This window comes from Nothobranchius furzeri, chromosome 12, assembly GCF_043380555.1.
Source record: "Nothobranchius furzeri strain GRZ-AD chromosome 12, NfurGRZ-RIMD1, whole genome shotgun sequence".
NCBI lineage: Eukaryota > Metazoa > Chordata > Actinopteri > Cyprinodontiformes > Nothobranchiidae > Nothobranchius > Nothobranchius furzeri.
In genome coordinates this window covers 6,849,801-6,873,739 of record NC_091752.1, presented here as the reverse complement: position 1 = coordinate 6,873,739, position 23,939 = coordinate 6,849,801, and the positions used below count along the sequence as shown (strand labels likewise).

At 44.0% G+C, this 23,939-nt stretch overlaps 2 protein-coding genes across 4 annotated transcripts in view; one reads left to right on the top strand and one right to left on the bottom strand.

The window, feature by feature from the left end:
• Positions 1–9,587, bottom strand: part of zgc:110045 (poly(rC)-binding protein 3) — a 31,818-nt gene extending 22,231 nt beyond the window's left edge. For 2 of the 3 annotated variants that reach the window (XM_070542184.1, XM_070542183.1), the window contains exons 1-4: positions 9,454–9,587; positions 9,231–9,353; positions 158–263; positions 52–75 (exon numbers count right to left, since the gene is read on the bottom strand). In XM_070542184.1, coding sequence (XP_070398285.1) covers positions 52–75; positions 158–232 — 99 coding nt within the window. In that variant the 5' untranslated portion in view covers positions 233–263; positions 9,231–9,353; positions 9,454–9,587. Of the gene's footprint in view, positions 1–51; positions 76–157; positions 264–9,230; positions 9,369–9,453 lie in introns of those variants that run through there. The other variant, XM_015944119.3, reaches the window with a different exon arrangement.
• Positions 9,588–12,357: 2,770 nt separating this feature from the next.
• Positions 12,358–23,476, top strand: mocos (molybdenum cofactor sulfurase). The gene is made up of 15 exons (XM_015944122.3): positions 12,358–12,662; positions 12,750–12,839; positions 14,649–14,715; positions 14,793–15,437; positions 15,524–15,600; positions 15,707–15,906; positions 16,002–16,118; positions 18,042–18,413; positions 18,501–18,663; positions 18,772–18,859; positions 19,166–19,290; positions 22,597–22,693; positions 22,805–22,946; positions 23,043–23,147; positions 23,235–23,476. The coding sequence occupies exons 1-15, from the start codon at positions 12,551–12,553 to the stop codon at positions 23,331–23,333; spliced, it is 2,499 nt and encodes an 832-aa protein (XP_015799608.3). The 5' UTR covers positions 12,358–12,550; the 3' UTR covers positions 23,334–23,476.
• The last annotated feature ends 463 nt before the right edge of the window (positions 23,477–23,939 follow it).

The following is a 23,939-nucleotide window of genomic DNA, read 5'->3' as shown; positions in this document are numbered from 1 at the left end:
GGGGATGCAAAAGCAACAAAGTTGTGTAAAATAAAAGTCAACTAAGTTTACCTTTCCAATTATGCTGCCAACTTCCTGTAAAACAAGAGAAAAGGGGAAAGGACAGATGTAAAACAGTAAGGACCAGGTTACAGCGGTTCGTTCTGACCCTCAGTACCTTTCCGTGCATCAGCAGCCTCAGTGTTAGCGTCACATTCAGACTGTCTGAAGCCATTTCTTCTTTGAATGACATCCTCCGTGTTGTCCAGGCTTTAAAGAAAATGCTGCAACAAGAACAGAGGCCTGTGTGAAACAAGCGCCTCAGTGTTTCGGGAAATGACACGTAAAATTGAGGAGGCACTCGGCCAGAGCACACAGAGCTTCTGGTGGCGTTTCACTGATATAACAAAGTTTTATTCCAAGGTCAAATACTGATGCATACAGATGTCATGCATTTCCATTTAAAGGGGTCAAGGAGGTGTTTTTCTGGAGCATTTGATGCCATGTTGTTTGAAATGTTTTTTACATGCAGGTGGTCACTAATAAATTAAACTTTGTTTTTAATAATCATTTTAATCATCTCTGAAATGTGCAATCCTAGAAAAACCTCTTCCAGTCAAACTAAATGTCCCGTTCTTAATGACTGGATCCTAAACCATCCGCCAAATCACTCCTCTGCACACACCCCTCCATTCACACAAAGCACGCATTCCCAGATCGGAGCAGCTGTGCGGGAAGTTAAGCTAGCTGAGCTGCCTATACAGGGGCGCCTCCAGAAAATTTTGATGGGGTGGCCAGACGGGGCCAAAGACGTTTTTGGGGTGGCACATAAAACATCGGGAGAGAGGTCCTACCTCAAGTGGAGGAGTTTAAGTATCTCGGGGTCTTGTTCACGAGTGAGGGTAGGAAGGATCGGGAGATCGACAGGCGGATTGGTTCAGCATCTGCAGTGATGCGGACGCTGAGCCGATCTGTCGTGGTGAAGAGGGAGCTGAGCCAGAAAGCCAGGCTCTCGATTTACCGGTCGATCTACGTCCCAATCCTCACCTGTGGTCTTGAGCTTTGGGTAATGACCGAAAGAACGAGATCGCGGATACAAGCGGCCAAAATGAGTTTCCTCCGTAGGGTGGCCGGGCTCAGCCTTAGAGATAGGGTGAGGAGCTCGGACATTCGGGAGGGACTCGGAGTAGAAATGCTGCTCCTCCAAATCGAAAGGAGTCAGTTGAGGTGGTTTGGGCATCTGGTCAGGATGCCTCCCGGACGCCTCCACGGGGAGGTGTTTCGGGCATGTCCTGCCGGCAGGAGGCCCCCGGGTCGACCCAGGACACGTTGGAGAGTTTACATCTCCAATCTGGTCCGGGAACGCCTTGGGGTCCTGCCAGAGGAGCTGGTGGAGAAGGCCGGGAAGAGGACGGTCTGGAGCTCCCTAGTTGGGATGCTGCCCCCGCGACCCGGCCACGGATAAGCGGAGGAAGACGACGACACATCAAACTGGTCCCTATGGTAACTCTGGGATAGTTTAGCCTGAGGTGATGTATTGCATTGCTCCTTTATTTGTTTTTATTCAATAAAAAAAAAAAGTATGTATCCAAAACAAGGCGCCTCCCTGGTGAGGTTTTCCGGCCACGTCCGACCGGAGGATGCCAGAAAGACCAGGACACTCTGGAGAGACTGGCCAGCAAAGACCCAAGGATATCCCGGAGGAGCTGGTCCAAGTGGCTGGGCAGCAGAGGTTCTTCCAGAAAAATGTATTCAGGGGGCCAGAGAACATTTTGGGGTGGCACACCAAACTGGTCCTTGTAGCAATGCCTTCTGTTTAATTAAAAAACGTGTGTCCAACACGCTCACCGCAAATTTAAACACTAAAGGTCAGAAAAGATTATCCAAAGTTATTTAAAGAGCAAGTCACCCCCAAAACAACTTTGTTTTCTGATAAATCATATAAATGTGTGTCTAATCGTGCTGCAGACACGTGTAGTCAATAGTTTTGCACTTTAGTGCATTTTGCTTAAAATTTAATTGTTCTGCCTAAAATTGTCAGTGTTGTGCCGTTGTCAGGTAAAATCTCTGCACTGCATTTGAATTTAAATCTCCCATTGCTATTGGCTAAGGGGTACCGTAGAACATTTGCTGGTACCATATGATGTCACAATGTCGTTGTGAACCTGTGTGTGTATTTGTTAGCGGCTCCGCCCTCTCGGTCTGCTAGGCAACAGTATTTGTTGCATTTTTCAAACAGGAAGTGGGAGTAGAGTAATACTCTGGTAGGGGGTGAGTTGCTCTTTTAATATTTGTATTTCTTATGTAAAAACACTGGTTAAGAGCTTTCCCCTCAGCCGTTTGGGGTTTAACGGTTTATGGTACAATGCATTATGGGATAGCTTCCTGTTCCAAGTCTGCAGAAGGATGGATTGATGTGTCTTTGATACATCTGTTGGAAACTCTCTAAAGTTAGAATAATTAGCTTTTAGTTAAGCAGCTAAAAAACAATCTCTTTCAAGAATCCTTCACACTAAATCAAAGCTGTGTGACCTCACTGTGACACGAAGGAAGCCACTCGTGCTGATCAAGTGATCTTAGTGTGACTCGTCTCTTAATGGCACCCACAAACCCACACAATGTTGACTCTGTTGTCGCCGTGTGTGCACGTCTTTGTGTTTGCATGAGAAATGAAGAAGGGTGCGATCCAGAATGGGCGGCGCAGTGGACCAAATGGGCCTCCGTAAAATTTACATTTTGAGCAGGACCAAATGTAGACTGAAGAACTGATTATAGGTAGGAGAAGTCGTTGAATAAGAGAATTATGAGTAGATGTTTGTAAACCCTGAAGACCTCTGATGAGCTGACCCGGAGCACAAACGAGTGCCGCTCTAAGAGTTTAACAGCCTCTTGGCATTTTGAGGAATGGGCTCATTTGTGAGGAGGAACATGGAGGATAAGGCCCTGTCCACACGTAGCCGGGGATCTGCCAAAACGTAGATATTTTTCTACGTTTTGGTCTGTCATCCACACGAAAACGGAGTTTTGTCACACGAAAATGGATCTTTTTAAAAACTCCGGCCAAAGTGAAGATCTGCGTTTTCTCCGTTTTGGGTGTCTGTGTGTGGACAGACAAAACCGGAGTTTTAAGGTCCGCAACGTCACTTTCCGCGACAAAAAAATGCTGACATCACGTGTGCGACCTGTGTTTACACTAGCCGACAGCATGGATGCCCTCAGAGCTGCGCTCGCTTTATCAATTGTCCAAGCGCTTTTTGCTTGTTTGTTTTTGCAAGAGGAATTACTGCTCCTTGCTGAAGACCACAGACGAAGGACGAGGTTAAGAACGGGGGAAGTACTGCCGCCTACAGGTCTGGCATGTCCTTAACAACGTATTGATCCGGGTACGTGTGGACAGAGTTTTTTTTTTAAACGAGGTGGTGTGGATGCAAGTTTTTGGAGGGGCGGATATTCGTTTTTTTTTTTAAAACCGGCTACGTGTGGACTAGGCCTAAATCTTCTCTGGAGCTAAAAGGCGGAGCAGTGACATTTTGATTTGACCAAAACAAACTCAACTGTATAAAGAGTACAATGGAGTTTGATGAGTCACCAGGCAGGTTGGTCACTTTAAATGTTTCCTAGAAAGGAATATATCCTAACTGGAGGCTCTCATTGTCCCTACAGGTGTGAGTTAGTGTGTGACTGGTCGTCTCTGTGGACTGGAGACCTGTCCATGCGGCCCCACCTCCCACCTGAGGCTACAGGTGTCAGACACCAGGTCCCTGTGACCGGACAGAGGAGAGACGAGTACAGAAGATGAGTGGGCAAACATTCTTCCATAACTCGAGTGCCATTCGTCCTTGTGTGGAAGGTTTAGAATAAAATGTGCTTCAATAAACTTTTCTTTCAAGTTGGAATTTAACAATAAAACACACACTCTGTGTGTGTGTGTGTGTGTGTGTGTGTGTGTGCGTGTGCGTGTGTGCGTGTGTGTGTGTGTGTGTGTGCGCGTGTGTGTGTGTGTGTGTGTGTGTGTGTGTTCCATCCATCCATCCATCCATCCATTTTCATCCACTTATCCAGAGCCGGGTCATGGGGGAGCAGCCTAAACCGAGACGCCCAGACTTCCCTCTCCCCAGCCACTTGGGCCAGCTCTTCTGGGGGAATCCCAAGGTGTTCCCTGGCCAGGTGAGAGAAATAGTCCCTCCAGCGTGTCCTGGGTCTGCCTTTAGGTCTCCTCCCGGTTGGACGTGCCCGGAAAACCTCACCAGGGAGCCATCCTGACCAGATGCCCGAGCCACCTCAACTGGCTCCTCTCGATGTGGAGGAGCAGCGGGTCTACTCCGAGCCCCTCCTGGATGACTGAGCTTCTCGCCCGATCTCTAAGGGAGAGTCCAGCCACTCTTCGGAGAAAACTCATTTTGGCCGCTTGTATCCGCGATCTCGTTCTTTCGGTCACTACCCAAAGCTCATGACCATAGGTGAGGGTAGGAACGTAGATCGACCGGTAAGTCGAGAGCTTCGCCTTCTGACTCAGCTCTCTCTTCACCACGACAGACCGGTACAACGCCCGCATCACTGCAGGTGCAACACCAATCCACCTATCGATCTCACGCTACAGTTTTCCCTCACTCGTGAACAAGACCCCGAGATACTTAAACTCCTCCACTTGGGGCAGGACCTCATCCCTGACCCGGAGAAGGCATTCTACCCTTTTTCCGAATCAAGACCATGGTCTCAGATTTAGAGGAGCTGATTCTCAGTGAGTTTGCGGCCGCTGCGCAGGGGGAGGGGGAGGGCTGAAGCAGAAACTACCGTTGTTAAAAGAAATGTGTTTACCTTTGAAAATGTGGGCGCAATTTTAATTGTCAAAAACTCCAGCGAACCATTAGTTCATTTTGCTCAAATAGAAACAGAGGCCTGCCTCTAATTCTGGTCCTCCTTCCAATAAAGGCCTGGAGCTTGATGAGCTTGAGTCAAATACAGGCCCGGGCCTGTATTAGAGGATTTACGGTATTTATAAAAAAAGTATTTATGGTTATATAACAGGCTGCGCAGTGGCGCAGTGGTTAGAGCTGTTGCCTTGCAGCAAGAAGGTCCTGGGTTCGATTCCTGGCTTGGGATCTTTCTGCATGGAGTTTGCATGTTCTCCCTGTGCATGTGTGGGTTCTCTCCGGGTACTCCGGCTTCCTTCCCACAGTCCAAAAACATGACTGTTAGGTTGATTGGTCTGTCTAAATTGTCCTTAGGTGTGTGTGTGTGTGTGTGTGTGTGTGTGTGTGTGTGTGTGTGTGTGTGTGTGTGTGTGTGTGTGTGTGTGTTGCCCTGTGATGGACTGGCTCTCTGTCCACGGTGTACCCCACCTACTTGACCGCTGGAGAAAGGCACCAGCCCCCCCACCCCCCCACCCCCGACCCCCCGTGGACAAAGCTGGTTCAGAAGATGGATGGTTGGGTTATATAACAAAACTTTCCCAATTAAGGTATTGAATGACAAATCAATAACGATGGGTATATTGAAATCTTGTGAAAAGGAAAATGAACTTTATCGAGACTTTGTAAAATATCGGACAGTAAATGTGGAACAAAAATATAAAGCTTATAAAAATGAGTTGATAACTGTAATAAGACATGCAAAGAGTGATTAATACACAAATCTGTTTATGAAAAACAAAAGGAACTTCAAAGGAGCATGGAACATCTTAGAAGTTATGGGGTGTAAAACAGATTGTAGTCGACCGTTTATAAGTAATGATTGGACAGAATGTTGAGATACAAATGGAAAAAAATGGCTGATGAATGAATGTTGGTCCAACTCTTGCCAAATCTATACACAAAATGAGGACAATGGAAGTTGGATAGGTGAAAGCAGAATTATGCAATCTTTTTTGTGGGCAGTGTCAGTGAGAGCGAAATCATTTCTGCTGTTTCTGAATTAAAATTAAATAGTCGTGTGATAGTGATGGCTTAGATGTGTATATCGTTAAAGAAATCATTACATTTATTATTAGACCATTAAAATATATAATTAATTTATCCTTCAATACAGGTTTGGTTCCAGATAAAATGAAAGTGGCAAAAGTGATTCCTGTCTTTAAATCTGGGGAGAAGCATTGCCTCACAAATTATAGGCCTACAGCCTTGCTTTCTCAATTTTCTAAAATTTTGGAGAAGCGTTTTTTTTTTTTACTTGATTTTTTAGAAAAACCTTTATTACATGAAAACCAGCATGGGTTTGGAAGTACTCGCTCAACAGCTATGGCACTGATAAAAATCACAGAGGACATTACAAGTGAATTGGAGAATTTTTATAGATCTTAAAAAGGATTTTGACACTATTAATCCTGGTATTTCAAATCTAAATTACAGATGTATGGAATTAGAGGAGTAGGTTTTAATTGGATTATTAGTTACTTGGAGAATAGACAATATGTAGAATATATGGGTTGTAAAATTACACTGGAGACAGTAAAATGTGGAGTTCCTCATGGCTCAGTGTTGGGGCCTAAACTTTTTTTTATGTATTAATGACCTCTGCGATCAATCTAAGATTTTACGTTTTGTTATTTTTGCAGACGATACAAATTTTGTTTCAGGGAAGGACTGTTGAAGAAATGGTTCTACTTCAGAAATGGTTTAATAAAACTATATTGTCATTAAATTTAAGTAAAACAAATTTTATGCTGTTTACTAACCAAAATATCTTGAAATCTGATTTTAAATGGAAAAAGCGTTGAGAGAGTGACAGAACTTAGGTTTTTGGGAGTAATCATTGATGATCATTTTAAATGGAAGTCACATATAGCGCATGTCAGAAATAAAATGTGTAAAAACTTTATTGTTCTGAGTAAAGTACGGTCAATGTGTCATGAGTAAACTGGCGGACCCGTAAAAACACCCAACACAGAATGACAAGTTTAAGAATATTTATTAAAAGGGGAGAGGCAAAGGCTAGGTCAGGAGACATGAGGTCGTTACCAGGAGGCCTGAGGTGGGAACAGTCCGATAGGGAAATCCAAAAGGTGAAGTCGGGGATGGAGCAGGATCGGAGCCAGAAGATCAGAGATGCAGCAGAGCAGACAGGGTAATCCAAGAGGCGAGGTCGGAGAGGGAGCAGGGTTCAGGATCTTCGAAGACAAGGTGAGTAACAGGCTGGAGAATTTACTAGCAGGGTGTTCAATAATCTGGCGATGGTTGAAGAGCTGGCTGGGGTTTAAATAGTAGAGGAAACAGGTGTGGAGGATGAGTTGATGACAGGAACAGGTGGAATGAATGGAGCTGATGAGATGCGGGCTGAGGTTGCTGTGGCAACAGGTCACGGCAGGAACAGGATCATGACACAATGTTAAAATACAAAGCCATGACAATTTTGTACTGCTCTTTTATTTTGCCATATTTGATGTATGGGTTAGAGGTATGGGGAAATTCTTATATTACCAATTTAATGCCTTAGTCTATTTTACAAAAGAGGGCTACACGAATAATTAATGGAGTTGCTCCAAGAGAACATACCTTAGGACTGTTTCTGAGGTCAGGAAGCTCAAACTGGAGGACTTGGTTTCTTTACAAACTTTATTAGTTGTTTATAGAGCATAACACAATCTGTCACCACATGGACTTCAAAGCCTTTTCAACACAAATATTGAGACAAGCAGGAGGGAAAATGGTTTTAAACAACCCTTTGCTGGAACTACCCTCAAACACATGTGTGTCTGTTACTGGTGTGATAAAATGGAACTCATTAGAAAATAATGTAAAATGTTGTTCAAACACTTTTGATTTGAAGTATCAGTATAAGCAGAAGTTGTATAAAAATGAATGTGAAAACTGTTAACAAATATTCTCGCATGGAAAGGAAAAATTTACAGTTGATACCAGCATTGGTAATGCTGCTGAGGTTCGAAGAGTAATTGTGTTTTATTTGTGTTTTATTGTATTCGGGCATTGGTCCGGCTGCTCAGTTTGTAGCCATATGGAAGTAGGAAGGGGTGGGAGATCATCAGATTTTTCTTCGTTCTGTTGTCATGGGAAGTATTGTTGTTATGTTAAATAGTTTAGGCATTTTTTGTTGTTGTTTTCTCTTTTTTACATTGCCATGAAAATAGAATAAATGTTCTAATGAATAAATAAATATATATGTAAACAAATATTCTGGAAAAAATGTTCAAACCATAAATCTTTTATTTTATAACTATAAATGAGTACAACAGTTAATTAATAATATACATTTGCTTGCAAGACTTTATGCTAGCTAGCTAAAACTTTCTCATTAAAGTAAAAATACCAATAACAATCATTTTTCTGTTTTTATTTTTTCATTATTTATCATATCAATAATATTTTTATATAAATATTTTATCATTATCAACATTGTTTCTGAATAACACAAGCTTTAACATTTGGTTTTCCTTTGGGATCAATAAAGTTTTTTTTTAGATGAATTGTCATCAATGATGAATCGGTTGGTGAGGATTTCCACCCCCACCCTGTCCTGCGAGCGTTACTTATTCCCGGACTCTGGCGATCCAACGCCATAGACGCAAGCCAGTTAGCGGTAATCCCCTGAAATGCGTTTCCATCAGCTGACACAAATAAAATAAGACCATGTAAACATCTCATCCCTGCATTGACTAAACCTAAACTGGACATGAAACCAAATCAGATCAAAACCAAACGCAGAGTCCTCGTCTGCTAAAGAGACTGACGGCTGAACATCCAAGCACACGATGCAGACAGCAGCTCCTATTTCTGATCTAAGAGGCCGGGTTTGAGACAATGCTAAGACCAGTTTGACCTACTTCTGTCACCTCCAGCAAGTCAACGCTCAGGACCTCAGAACAAAACCCAGAGGAACAAAAACAGCATGCAGAATATTCCCGATTAAAGCCATAATATAGAGGAATTCTGACAGACAATGAACAAACGGAGCTTTAATCCCAAACGGAGACGTGGAACAGTGTCTGCGTGTTGACGGACGGGATCACTTCCGTCTGAATTGTTTAACCAAAAATATGAAAACATCTCATTTATTTCAGTAAAACGTACCTCAAATGAACTAAAGAGGATTAACGTTCAGTTTAGAAATATGCTAAATGTGCTGAAATAGGAATTTTCTAGTTTTGTGAAGTTTGAGCTAGCAGCTCGGATAATTTCAGAGTTAAAACAAATCTTCCCGTTAGAGTTCCTCTCTGGACCTGAAACAACGCTGTGGACTTCAAGACTTCCACCAATAAAACAACAAGACGATGGAAGAAAACCAGAGACCAGTCTGACCTTGTGTGTGGAAGTCCTGCTCCTCTCCTTTGGATGTGGCACCTCTGAATCTCCTGTCATCGATTGCTCCTTTGTTTTCCGGTGGAGCGGGTGGACAGATGGCTCTCCGTGCCCTCGGACCGGCTGGAGAGAGGGCAGACTCTGCTATTAGTGCCTCAGCTTAGCCTAAGATAAGCTGCTATACGCAGGGCGAGTGAGCCTGCATCCCTCGCCTAATTCTCACCGTCACAGCCACCAAGCAGGCACTCTTCCTGCAGGAAGCTCCTGGAGCTGAGGAGGCCCGAGGCTGGATGCTGCAGCAGACCGAGCAGGCTATATTTACAGCACCAAAACAGAAACTCGCAGACAGATTCAGCTTTTTGCCCTGATCAACAGAGAGAGACGGTGAAGAGCGGCTTTGTTAAACAGAGTCTGAGTCCTTCATTACATTATCCAGCTTCCTGTCTGCACAAAGTCTGCTTTTCTTTTATATCCAGTTTGAAAAAATTCTTTGTTTTGCACTGAGAACCTGACTAATTGAGAGCTGGGAAGGACAATGTGGCCTTTGAGGTATTTAGCGTTAAGCACAATGTCTTCACGGGGTGCGTCTCCCCCTCGCAGCCTCTGCCCTCCCCCACAACAAGCCATTGTGGCCTTGAAACGAGGCCAAACTGGATACAATAAAGCCGTTCTGCACGGAAAAATGTACTCGAGCTCCACGGCTATGAAGGAAATTCATCACCAACACTTAAGTGGCGTTTTTAATTGTCACATGGTGCAAAAGGCCTCAATAGTTGTCTTTACTCAATGTAAACAGAATGTGTATCTAAAGACTTCATTCTTATGAATGAACGAACCAGATGAACCGAATCATTTCGTATTATTTTTAACATCTCTAAGCGATTTTCTTAAAGATTAGACGAGACGATGCAAGATGGAGGTCGGTGCCAGCTCAGAGGAGACTGGGTCATAATGTTACGGCCGTTTTATATAAATAATGTTCACCAGACAAAGTTAAATAGAAGATTCACAAAGGGGCTTATCATATATCAGCAAAGACACAAACACACACTCAATGGCCACTTTAATAGGTGTTTAATTAGCAAATTAACATAAACATGTAATTATCCAATCAGATGGCAGAAACTCTACAAAGTCAGACTTCCAGACAGCCAGCTGAAGCTCGAACTGAGCATCAGAATGGAAACGAGAATTTAAGAGACTTCAGATGGTTGCTTGTACCAAACAGGCTGGTCTGACTTTTTCAGATCCTGCTGATCTACTGGGATGTTTCCACACAACCATGTCTAGAGTTTATTGAGAATGGTCAGACCGGTTCCTGCCAAGGTCATCAGAACCCCACCAGCTGCTCCAGATGGGCTCCTGCAGCGGAAGACCACACCGGGTGTCTCTCCTGTCAGCCAAGAACAGCAAACCGAGGCTACCGTTCACACGGCATCACCCGTACTGGACCAGAAGAGACTGGAAACCCTTTCCTGGTCTGGTGAGTCTAGATGATGGCTTATGTAGAGGAAAACACTGCTCATAAGGTCAAAGAGATCCTTTAAACTTACACTGTGACATTTTTCTTTTTTATCCACCGAGTTTGTCTCTGAACCCATTTCTTCCATCTATAATTTGAGTCCATCTTCCAAAGTACATGAATATCAGCGCTGGTTTTCTGTCTTTCAAAAGGTGGAGACCCCCTCAGATTTACATAATTGCTGCTCGACTGTCACTGATCAACTGAAACCATTTTTCTTGGCTCATAATATACTCTGTGAGTTTCAGCAGGTCTCAGATCAGGACATGTTATGGTCCATGAATTAAATATGACCAATTGGACCCTTCACGGAGTTCTACAGTAACAAATCCATACCTCCATTTTCTTTGCCTGCATTTTTCTGCCCTGGTTCATGACAAGCTGAGATGGGCAGGTCATCAATCCATCACAAGGCCAGGTCAGAAATAAGATGATTAAATCAGACAATAAATAAAAGTGTGCAGCTTAATTTGTTGATTTGTTTAAAGCGTGTGATGCTCCAGATCATAAACTGTTACTGCAGGAGAGGTGTTCCTCAAGGATGTATTCTAGTTACCATTTTATTTTCTAGTTTCATTAACAGAACAGGGTCTGAGTAAAAAATGGCCTGTATTTGATATAGTGCCTTTAAGAGTACTGGAACACACACCCCCACCCCCAAGGCACTTTACAACACAATCAGTCATTCACCCATTCACACACTACATTGTAGCCACTGCTCCCCTGCGATTCTGCTGTACACAGGCGCCACCGGTCCCTCAGAACACCACCAGCAGGCAAGGTGGGTTAAGTGTCTCGCCCAAGGACACAACGACAGCGACAGGCTGAGCGGGGCTCCAACCTGCAATCTTCCAATTACGAGGCAAGCACTTAACTCCTGTGTTACCATAGACCCAGTGGCTCCTAGCTATAGCTGAAACATGGACCGGAAATTGGGCAGATGACTCGAGTCAAAGATTCTGATTTCTGGGTGTGTCCCAAGTCAGGGCGGCATCCTTCCAAGGCCGCATTTTAAGGCTGATTATGTCTTAACACAATAAGGCTGTCCAAATTCGAAAGATGCTCATAATGTGTCCTTGATTTCCTCTAGGACAGGTCTTCTGTGTGTTTATTGGCAAAGGCTACTCTGAACAGAGGATTGTTGAATTTATTTTTTACCAGAATTTATAATAAAATTGAAGTTTAAAAAAATCCTACAAGAAAATACCACAAAACAGATGTGCTAATGCGAGATGTTCGACACCAGTGTTGTTGTGTGTGCAGGTCCCAACTGCTGTTGCCTTTAAATTACTTAGACATTTAAGCACAACTTCCAACTTCCTTTTGTTTTGGTTTTTTATTGCTTTTGTATTATTATTACGTCTGTTGTAGGTTCTGTTGTCGTGTGTTTGTATATTCTGTACTGTGTACTTGTGTTACAGCTTTTGTATTTTGCATGGCTCCTGAAACTTTCTGGGCCCTCATAATAAACAGCTCTGTAGGGAAAATACCTAATCTGAGCAACAGAGACGTCACAGAGACAAGCCTCAAAAGGTCTGAAGGAAGACATTTAAACGCTTTTCCTGCGAAATAATGAATTTTAGATCTTTGTTTTAAAGACCGGTCTGATTATTGTATGATAAATTGGCTTGCCATAAAGCCGGGCGGAACTGATTGAGAAACTCGTCCCACTTCATCATGTGACCCCGAGCCTGTGTGGGACCGTTAGGTCAGTGGACTTGGAACCCGACATGTGAGCAGCGGAGGTCGCACTCTAGTGAGTCCGTCCCGCTGGTGGACTCAGCGGACACAAACAACCATGAACTTCCACAATGTCAGCTCCTTCGAAACTTTCCAGCAGCTCTGGAGTCAGTACGGGTACGAGGGAAACTTTGGTGAAATGATCCAGCAGGAGTTCCCACGGATTAAAGGTAAGGGTCGTTCAGAAGGACTAGATTATTACAGATTGCAGTTGATTCCTAAACTTTTCTCCATGTTTTAACCCCCCCTCCAAACAGGAATAACATACCTGGATCATGCTGCAGCCACTCTCTATCCCGAGTCTCTGCTCAGGAATTTTTTCCGGGACATTTCAACAAACGTGTATGGTGAGAAAAAGACTCAAAAAGGAAATTTTTCAGGGGCGGAGCTAGAAGAATTTACGTGATTAACAGGAATATTCGGTACTGTAATAATAGACCTAATAATTACATAGTAAATATTACTACAATAATAGTTCAAATAACTGGAACGTGTCAGTCAAAAATACAACTTCATGGGTAAAATGTATAATATTGAGATTATAATGCTAGAATTAACTTTTTATTTAAACATCTGAATAGTTTAAATTAAAATTTTAAAACAAATATTACAGCAGTTTCAAATACAATCATAAATGATGAAACAAAACAAGTTTTAAATATTTTAGCCCTTTAAAGCTCGAAATGTGAAATAAATAATAATGCAAATAAACTGGAATTGGCCACACTCACCCACCCCTTAATTAGCTGCTATGGGGCGAGGAGGTCAAATAACCAGGAGGGGCTCAGAGTAGAGCCACCGCTCTTCCAGCATTGGCAGTTTAGGGAGGTTTTATGCTAATTTTTCTTATCATTAAGTCATATTAAGGGACTTTTTTGAATGGCTCGTAGAAGCATTTGATTTCTAATACCAAACGCTGACAGAAAACAGGACGGTTCCTGTGTGGACTATTTATAGAGGCTATAGAGACCTAGTCTGGTAAGCTAGCATATAAATTTGAATACGTAGTCTGGCCACGACCCATAGACAGAGCTCAGTCGTGGGGTGGAATATATGGTTGTCTTTCAACTGTCTCTGCGTGCTATTGGTCAGCAAACAATGCAACGTACTCATGAGGCAGTCAGTCAACGAGGCAGTCCACCAAACACTGTTGAATACACAAATACATCCTTTTCTGAATAAAGGACTTAAGTACTTTTATCTGCTCCTGACTTAAAGAAACGCCCAAGTCTAAATAGTCCAGAGTTGATGCCAAAGCCGTTTCCAGTGAACCGCCGCCATCTTTGTTGTTACACTCCGTTGCATCGGCCCGCCCACCAGACCGATAGAGTGCTGTGATTGGCATAACACAAGATAGCGCAAGCTAACGGCAGACCTGCTGAGTCTTCTGTGCAGCGTGGCTAGACCCACATGCAGACAGACAGGAGTCGAAACAAAATCATTTTGCTTCGGCTCCTGTCTGTCTCAATTTCTAGGCCATAGACCCACATGTCAGCCTGAAATGATGAATTAGTGAGTTTTACATAATATGTCCCTTTTAAAATGTCGTCATCAGCGTGAGTCTGACGCTGAAATACCCTGACAGCACCATTACTGCCGGTGTGAGCGCCACACTCAACAAATCAGAATACAGCGGGAGAACATTCTCAACTATAGTATTCATTTCTGCTGACTCAAAGTTGAACAGGTCAAAATAAAGCAGAACAAACCCAGAAAGCACGGACTGCTCTTTGGGTTTGTTTTAGGCCACAAAGTAACCGTGAGCATGTGCGAAGCGGGTCGTTTCCGAGTCCAGACGCAGAATCAATCATTTCAAAGTATCTGGAGCCGTGCGGACCGGGCCCTAGGTGTATGGACGTAATTTTCACTTCGGAAGTGGGGGGGGACACGGGGTGGGGGGTATCTTTACAGTATGCTCTAATAGGAAACAGGCTTCAACACTAACAGTTGTTTTCTGCTTGGTCCTAGAGCTCAACTAGTGTCAATTTAACATAGCGTAATATTGTTTTTGGATGGTAAAAAGTGCAGGGGTCAAAACATGACTTTGGAAAAAGTGGGGGGGACATGTCCCCCCTGTCCCCCCCCCCCAAAATTACGTCCATGCCTAGGTGGAAGCTGCTCGCTGTCCCGATTGTAAACCTTTTGTTTCTCTCCAGGAAACCCCCACAGCCACAGCCCCAGCAGCAGACTGACACATGACACGGTGGAGCAGGTCCGGAGCAGGTAGCGGCTGCCCGCGCTCCACGATGAGTCCATCACTTTGCTGCTTAAAGGAGTAAAAACTGAACATTTTCTTACAGGGTATTGCAGCATTTTAACACCACATCTAAAGACTACTCTGTAATTTTCACTTCTGGTTGCACGGCCGCTCTCAAATTAGTGGCAGAGACTTTCCGTTGGCGTCCGCAGACCGAGGGCGAAGCCGGGAGTCACTTGTGCTACCTGACTGACAGCCACACCTCTGTAGTTGGTATGAGAGGACTGACTTCCACCCTGGGGGTAGCTGCCCTTCCTGTCTCCTCTCAGGAGCTGAAAACTAGGGCAAAGGATGGAATTCAAGAGGAGGATGTCATTTGCCAGACACCTCACCTTTTTTGCTACCCAGCGCAGAGCAACTTCTCAGGGAGGAAGTATCCCCTTAGCCATGTTGAAGGCATCCGAGCGCGACGCCTCTACCCAGCATGTGACCTGCAGGGCCGCTGGTTTGTGCTGCTTGATGCAGCTTCGTACGTCACTTGTTCCTCTCTAAACCTACAGGACTGCCCCGCTGATTTCATTCCCATCTCCTTCTACAAGATATTTGGCTTCCCTACAGGTCTGGGGGCGCTTCTCGTCCGTAATGATGCAGCAGGCATACTAAGAAAGACCTATTTCGGAGGAGGCACAGCAGCAGCTTACCTATCCGGAGAAAATTATTATGTGCCTGCAGAAAACATTTCTGATAGGTGAAGCCTTGTGGCACCATCACACAGCACACACACGCTCTGCAGCTGCTTTCTGAAACCCTGTTTTTTTTTTTAACATGACAAAGATTTGAAGACGGAACCGTCTCTTTCTTGGACATCATAGCTTTAAATCATGGGTTTGAATCTCTTTACAGGATCACAGGTACGGTGGCGTTTTAAATCAAATCCCTCGTTTAATCACAACAGCCACTAAACCACTTTAGGGTAATACCAAAAGCATTCCTGTCTTTATCCTCCTTTGCCCGTAGGGAACATGCACAACATCCAGCAACACACGTTCGGCTTGGCACGCTACACTTACACTCTGCTCTCAAGTCTTTGCCATGGCAACGGGAGACCGGTGGCTCAGATCTACGCCGAAGGCCAGTTCGAGAGTCCAATCACTCAAGGAGCAATTCTGAACTTCAACCTCTTGGATTCCAGTGGGCAGATAGTTGGTTATTCACAGGTGCGTGTAGTAATCAACATGAAGTTCATAACAGTGCGATTGGTGCATGTTTATGCAGAGGAGGTTCTGATGGCGATCTTTTGCTGCTCACACAGGTAGACAGAATGGCTAGTTTGTTCAATATTCACCTGCGGACGGGTTGCTTCTGCAACACCGGGGCCTGTCAGGCCTTCCTGGGAATCACTGACCAGCAGATGAAGAGAAACCTGCAGGTGAGAGAGACACATTTAAAGTAAAACAGCCATTTTGGTCATTTTCAAGTAGGTTTTAGTGTGAAAGTTATAAATAATTACTATCTGATCTGTTTGGGATTTACCTTTGATCGGACGATAAGCTAAAGGCTAGTTGGTGCATCCCAAGGGGAAACATCTCAACCTTCTAACCAGCAGGTCAGCTGCTGCTTAAGCACATTTTAGAGCCTGTATCCTAATTCACTTGTGCACTAAAGCAAATAACCTAAAATGATGTAAATGAGTGTTAATGTTTGAGAGAAAAGCTTAATTACATTATTATTAAAGGTGCAATATTAGCATTTCAACGTCTCAGTCATGCTGGAAGGAAGGTTACGTTGAAACAGATTTCATTCTCAGCCGCCTGGGGTGTGTTCTGTTGTTCTTCTTTCAAAAGGGTCAAAAAGGGACGTGGTCTTTGTTTACAATCTGAGAGTCTGCGCCAAGCTAACGCTGCACCTGCGGCATTCGTAACTCGACACCAGCAGTAAAAAAGCCCCAGAGTTCTTTAAAAAATTGAAGCCGGTAAACAGGAGCGACCCAGAAGTTACTTCTTGTACCCCTAAGAAGCCACGGCATCGTTTTCTTTTACTCCAATGTCAGGTGAAGCAGGCTAGATGCTAACGTTGAGCTAACAATGCTAACAGTGAATTAGAAGAGAAATTTGTCGGCTCTAAAAGTATCTCAAGCTACTTTTTCAATTACAAACATTTTACAGTGAAATGCATGTGTGAAGTGAATAATGAGTCAATCGTAGCGTTTTGCTCCCTTAAATGAGTCGTTCAGATTTAACAGCAAGCTAATACCGACTCAGTGGCCTAGTGGTAGAGTGTCCACCCTGAGATCGGGAGATTAGGGGTTCGACTCCTGGTCGGGTCATACCAAAGACTTTGAAAATTTAGACTTTGGATTGGGGGGGTTAAACCACCAAATAGTTCCTGAGCGCGGCTTGTCTGCAGCTCACCGCTCCCCCAGGGGATGGGTCAAATGCGGAGAATAAATTTCACCACACACCTGTGTGTGTGTGTGTGACGAATAAATGGGACTTTAATCTTTTAATCTTTTTAATTGCAAGATGATAAACAACATTTTCTCTACTGCCAGAGGCATACTACTGTAATAAGTGTAGTAAGTGCTCCCTGCTGTAAAACACATGAGGGGGCTATCACCAGATATGACCGTGTCTGACTTGTGTTCACTCGTCATCAAGAATCTTCTGGCGCTGAGCCATAACTCACAAAATACTCATGCAAGGGGAGTGAGAGAGCCACCTGTTGTTTGTAAAAATGGACTGCAGTACCCAAATCTGACCACAGAATGTCATTCTTACTTCATTCTTACATATTGCACCTTTAATAATGATATAGCTCTTTTGCATATGTTTTACTATATTGTAATTCTTCATGCTTCTGGTGATATTTACGCTTCATCATAACCACAAAACCCTGAAGTTAACATGAACTACCTTAACGCGAACTGCTTTGACACGTTTCAAGATGGCAGCACATCTCTTTGGCATTGGGTCTGTCTGTAGTGACCACACCGGTCCCAAAAGTCTCAAATCTAAAACAGACCCATTTCCCTAAATGCCACTGGTTCATGCAAACACAATTTTACAAATGCTGTTGTTTTTTCTTTAGTTATTCTGGCAGAAATGTTAATAAATTCCTGCCAAGCGGACACCTGGGTGCACCTGTAGGGCTACGTTTGGCTAATGCTGGCGGTATTTGTGCAACAGTGGCAGTCTAAAGGTTTTTTAACATGAGTGTTTATGCATTAGGTCTTTGCTGCACTCCAACTAGCTGTTAACTCATCAATCCTGGTGAGAGAAAAGCTGCTGAGGCCATCCAGCACGTGTGATTATTTATAACCTTCACACAGAATCGGACTGTTTTACTCTTAAAGGCAGGACACGTCTGTGGAGACGGCGTGGACCTGGTGGACGGCCAGCCGACCGGATCTGTCCGAGTGTCCTTCGGCTACATGTCGACGTTTGAAGATTGTCAAAAGTTCTTGAGCTTTGTTGCCGAGTGCTTCGTGATGAAACCAGTCACCGTGAACCGAGCCAGACTGCAGGAGTTAAAAGCAGCCAGAGAGTCGTCGGACAGACCAGATGAACTCCCACCAGTGAACGGTTTTATTAAGGAGCGCCAAACCGGTGTCGAAAAGAGTTCCTCAAAAGCATCACAGCAAGAGTTTGGACACGTGGGACCAAGCCACGGAAAAACTCTGACCAACATCTACGTTTATCCCGTCAAATCTTGTGCTGCCTTTGAGGTTGGAACACCGGCTAACCTTTTCTGTCCGTCACTCTTTTTTTGCTCGTTTGCTTGTGTTCATTTGATTCTGCTGTTCGTCACGCAGGTCCACGACTGGCCGGTGGGACCGCTGGGCTTACTGTATGACAGAGGCTGGATGGTGGTAAATGGAAACGGCGTGTGCCTGAGTCAGAAGAGAGAGAGCCGTTTATGCCTCATTCGCCCACAAGTCCACCTTCCCTCAAACAAATTGTTCCTTCAGGCATCAGGTCAGCGAGTGTCTCTCTAAAATAAATGCTCTGCTTAGCCAGAGAAGTCTCAATCAGACACATTTTCTCATGAATTGGGAAAAGGATTTTTCCCCCTCCTCTTTGCAGGGATGGATACCATTTCAGTTCCCCTGGAAGACGACGTTTCATTTCACACCAGCTCTCAAATGTGTCACAGCAAAGTTTGTGGTGACAGGTACGCCGGCTTGACTTCTGAAGGCACTAGGGGCGGAAAATACATCGTTTTGCTTCACATTTTTCTCTCTGTCAGTGCTTTCTCTCGTTTCGGTGGGCCAGCTTTTCAGTAGACGGCTTTGCGAGGCCGCCTCCTCTCAGCTTCTTATGAAAGGCCTCCTGCTTCCTTTTTACAGGAAAACAAACAATAAGCTGAACATAATAATCTTCCCCAACATATCCCACATGTATAAAATCAGCCCTACGTCCTCGGATTCTTGAGTTTGATGCTGCTCTCCTGAATAATCCAACCCCTTCCTTCTGTCAGGGTGGAGACTTTTGACTGTGGGGACGAGGCGGCGGCGTGGCTTTCACTCTTCCTGGGACAGCCGTGTCGTCTGATAAGACAACGTCCTGGTTTGACTCGAGAAATGAAGAAAAGAAGTGATGAAGGTGTTTGAAATGTGTCACTTTTCCAGATTATCATCTAAAAGAAAGAAATTATTTGCACTATTGATTCGGCTCCATACGTGGCTCCCAGGGGCCAAAAGAACAACAGACTCTACTTTGTTGTTGTTTATAAAACTCAAACAAAGACAAAATTCAAAAAGGACAACCTGAGTCCAGCCTTGATCCAGGAGCTCGTAGAGTCTCCTTTAGCACCGGGACGTACTTCACACGGAAGCTGATGGACGTCTCTGTATTCATCCAGGGTCCGATCATTCAGCACGTGGCGCTGATAGCTCCGCCCACTCACGCACAATCGGAGCGTTTTGTAAGCAGCAAATAACTTATTACAACTAAAGCATCGTACAGGATCCAGGTAATAAATATATGAATCAATGGAAGTCAAAATAAATCGAAGATGCTTTTTTTTCTATCTGAAAAAATTTCCTTAAATATAGGGGCGGGGTTTAAAATGAGTACTGACACCAGCCACCAGAGGGCGTTTTGGTTTATTTCAGCCTAAACTGGTGGTAATTTCCTCCTCCTAGTTATTATACATCCAATGCTGGTGCTGTGCATTATGGGTAAACATCTTTACTTTGGTTTCACTACTTCCTGGTGTCTTCTGGTTTATTCAGAGGTCTTTTCTTAAAGGACCTTTAACCCCTCCTGGGTTGATGTCAATGTCAGTGTCAATATCAACTTTATTTATAAAGCACATTTCCAACAATCACAGACGGCACAAAGTGCTGTACACAGACGAGCAGTAAAAATAAAATGATAAAACACTGAGAACCCTCCAGTAGACCCTAGGTAAAATAAATTAACGATAAAATCACCTTAAAAGCAAGGGTAAAAAGGTAGGTTTTTAAAAGAGACTTAAAAGCAGAATAATCTGTAGGGGAAGGCTGTTCCCGAGCTTGGGAGCAGCCTCAGAAAAAGCCCTGTCGCCTCTGGACTTCAGCCCAGACTGGGGAACAGATGAGAGATGTAGAGAGGATGATCGGAGGTTTCGTTTGGGGACATGAGTGTTTAAGAGTTCCGACAGATAAGGAGGGGCCAAATTGTGTGGTGCCTTAAAACAGAGCAGTGGCATTTTAAATTGAATCCTGTGAGTGATCGGGAGCCAGTGAAGAGCTTTTAGAGCCGGAGTTATGTGATCCCTGCGTCTCCTACCTGTCAGCAAGCGAGCTGCCGCATTCTGAGCCACCTGCAAGCGGTGAACAGACGACTGCTCCAGTCCATGATATGGAGAGTTGCAGTAGTCGAGTCTCGACACGATTAGCAGGTGTGTAACCTTTTCAAAGTCTTTAACTGGTAAATAGGGCTTGACTTTACTAAGAACACACAAATGAAAGAACACACTCTGAAAAACAGAACGTATCTGTTTATCAAGCTTAAAATGGCCGTCAATGAAAAACCCAGATTTCTTGCCTGAGACACGCAAAAGGATTCTAAAGGGCCAAAAACACTGTTTACCCCGTGCAACAGCCCAGGGTCCCCAAAAACGACAATTTCAGTTTTTTTTTTTTTGTCATTTAAAGTGAGAAGGTTCAGTTGTAGCCAGTTTTTAACGTCTTTTAGACAATTCAGTAATTTATCAAACGATGGCCTTCGAGAATGTAGTGGGACTTATATCTGCACGTCGTCCGCATAGAAGCGGTATGAGATGCCATGCTTATAAAAGATGGCGCCAAGGGGCAACATATACAGTGAGAACAAAAGCGGGCCCAAAACTGAACCTTGAGGGACACCACAACTAAGTTTCGCTGGAGACGAACAACACTGCCCCATATTTACAGAAAAAGTCCTGTCTGACAGGTAGGACTTAAACCATTGCAACAACTGAGCCCCGGATGCCAACGTTATGCTCTAGGTGGGATAAAAGAATCTGATGGTCCACCGTATCAAAGGCCGCCGTTAGGTCTAAAAAGATCAATACAGCTGATTGACCGGAATCGATAGTTAGAAATATATCGTTAAATATTCTTAAAAGAGCAGTCTCTGTACTGTGATATCGCTTAAAACCTGATTGAAACTTCTCTAAAATACCATAATGGTCGAGGTAGTCCTGCAGCTGCCTGTAGACAATTTTCTCCATGACCTTGGAAAGGAAAGGGATAGTTGGAGAGCACCATGGGATCGAGATTAAGTTTAAGAGCTGGACATCATCAGTCTTTCAGGTAATTTCTGGTGTCTTTCATCATGTAAACACGCCTGTATGCTCCAGACCAGACAGGTGATGATCAGTTAATCAGCTCTGAACCTCTGAAATCGTCTGGATGCAGCAAAGATGGGCCTGGATTTGGACAAATATCACATCTGTTCCGATACGCAAAACCCTAGAAATTCATTTGTGAAGGTCACAGTTTTAATTGAGACTTTCATTGCCTGTTAATCTTGTGATCTGTGATTTGCCGCTCCTCCATCCCCGCCATGCCGTTGGAAGCCATTTAAAACCACTCTCACTCGTTTTAACACCGGATTATTTTGACCTCATTAAAATCTTCACATTCAGAAAACTGCAGAATTCCCAAACATTCTGATCAGTTATAACTTTAAAAAGTCACGTTTATATTCATATTTTGACTTTAGAGTATCTGATTTCCACGTCTTGAATTGAACTCATGATGTTGAAAAACAGTCAAACACGTTTTTCTGCTGAAACAGTGAATAAAATATGAGAATGATAAAAGTCGGATAACGTGGCGTTGCATCAGGTCATTATAGTTTTAGGAGTTTTTTTCACCATGTCAGAGTGAGGTTATCTCAGCTTGAGCCTGTGATGCGAACCTGGCGTCATCACCAAGGGATCTAAGTGTTTAACGGCATTATGGGAAACGTAGGATCCAGGGCTTGGATTTGGATATCTTTGCCTTTATAGTGAGGATTTTGATCAGCCGTCCTGCCTTTTATTGAATTTAGGTTTTAAAAAAAGAAAAGTAGAAAATATTCTCTCCTTGCACCATTTATTCCGCTCTTGATGCATCGTTTTATAAAATCCTCCAGACTGGTAATCCAGACTTTCTTTTGCATATTGTGCTTTCAAACCCAGAATAAGAATCACCTGATCAGTGATTTTTGCAGATTTGAACCCACATGTCATGAGTTCTCCTTCTGTCGCACCATTTACTCTGTTCTGTTGAAAGTAAGCATTCACAAATTTATTACAATAACCTCTATTTCCACTTTTTGAAGCCAGACTCTTCGTTTTCAGACTTTCTGAGACAACTGTCTCCTTGAACTTCGAAGACGAATGTTTTCTTAAAACGAGACAAACCTTTGGGGTAATCTAAAGTCTTCCTTTGCTAGCTGCCGCCTCCTCGTTCCTCTCCCTGGTGAATGAAGCTCAGTATCTCATGATCAGCCGCGCCAGCGTGGAGCTCATTCAGAACCTAATGAGCAACAGGTTTGAATGTGAAATGTTGCTGCAGGATGCTCCCACATCCACACATTTACATTACACTGGCTCATTTGTGCAGCACAGCTAAACAACGTGCAATTCCCCCCCCCCCCTCAGGCAGGATGGCTGCGAGGGCGATCAGCTCCTTGACACACAGAGTGCCATTAAGCGCTTCCGTGCCAATTTAGTCATCGCTGGAGCAGAACCATTCGAGGAGGATAATTGGTCACACTTGATTATTGGCAACACTCGATTCACGGTGAGCGTCGGCTTTGAGACGAACAACAAAAGCATCTTTAAAAGCTGATGAAGGCGTTTTGTTTTAAACGTGCTCTCTGTGTGATTCAACTAAAAGGTTGCAGGTCCGTGTGGGAGATGCCAGATGATTGGAATAGACCAGGACACCGGGACCAGGACTAAAGAGCCACTCGTTACCCTGTCTGCCCATCGGAGCGGGAAGGTTGGTCAGCTGTTTGTGTGTGTGAGCAGGAAACACACACACGCACGTCTAAGACAAACGTTTCATTTGCTTGTTTTGTGTGTTTAGGTGACTTTTGGTGTGTACCTGACTCACCAGGCTCCTGAGGACTTTGTGAGCGTCCTCTCTGTCGGTTCCGTCGTACAGATGGAGTCACACGATCACTAGTTGGTCACCTGTGACACTTATTTATTTCAGTGACAGCCTTTGACTCCTACAGGCTCCCTCTCCTCTGCTCATGGACGTAATTTTGGGAGGGGACAGGGGGGACATGCCCCCCCCCCTCCCACACACACTTTTTCCAAAGTCAAGTTTTGACCCCTGTACTTTTTACCATCCAAAAACAATATTACGCTATGTTAAATGGACACTGGTGGAGCTCTAGGACCAAGCAGAAAACAACCGTTTGTGTTGAAGCCTGTTTCCTATTAGAGCATACTGTAAAGATACCCCCCCACGTGTCCCCCCACTTCTAAAGTGAAAATTACGTCCATGCCTCTGCTCGTTCCAAAAACACTCTTTTGTGCTTCGGCCTTGTGCTTCTATGAAAAACCGAGACAATAGTGTCACTAATTTGCTCATTTCAGTCAGGATCTCGCCGGGCTACAAACTGCTGGTGACAACTGGACAAACACTGTCAACAAGTTAGTTTCCCAAAAGTCTTCTCGGGGTGTCGCTGGACTTTCGTACGGGTTCTAAACGTTTGCCGGATTTCTCCTACTGATCACACCTGCAAATCCCATACTCGAGCATAAATGGTCTCAACAGCAGGGT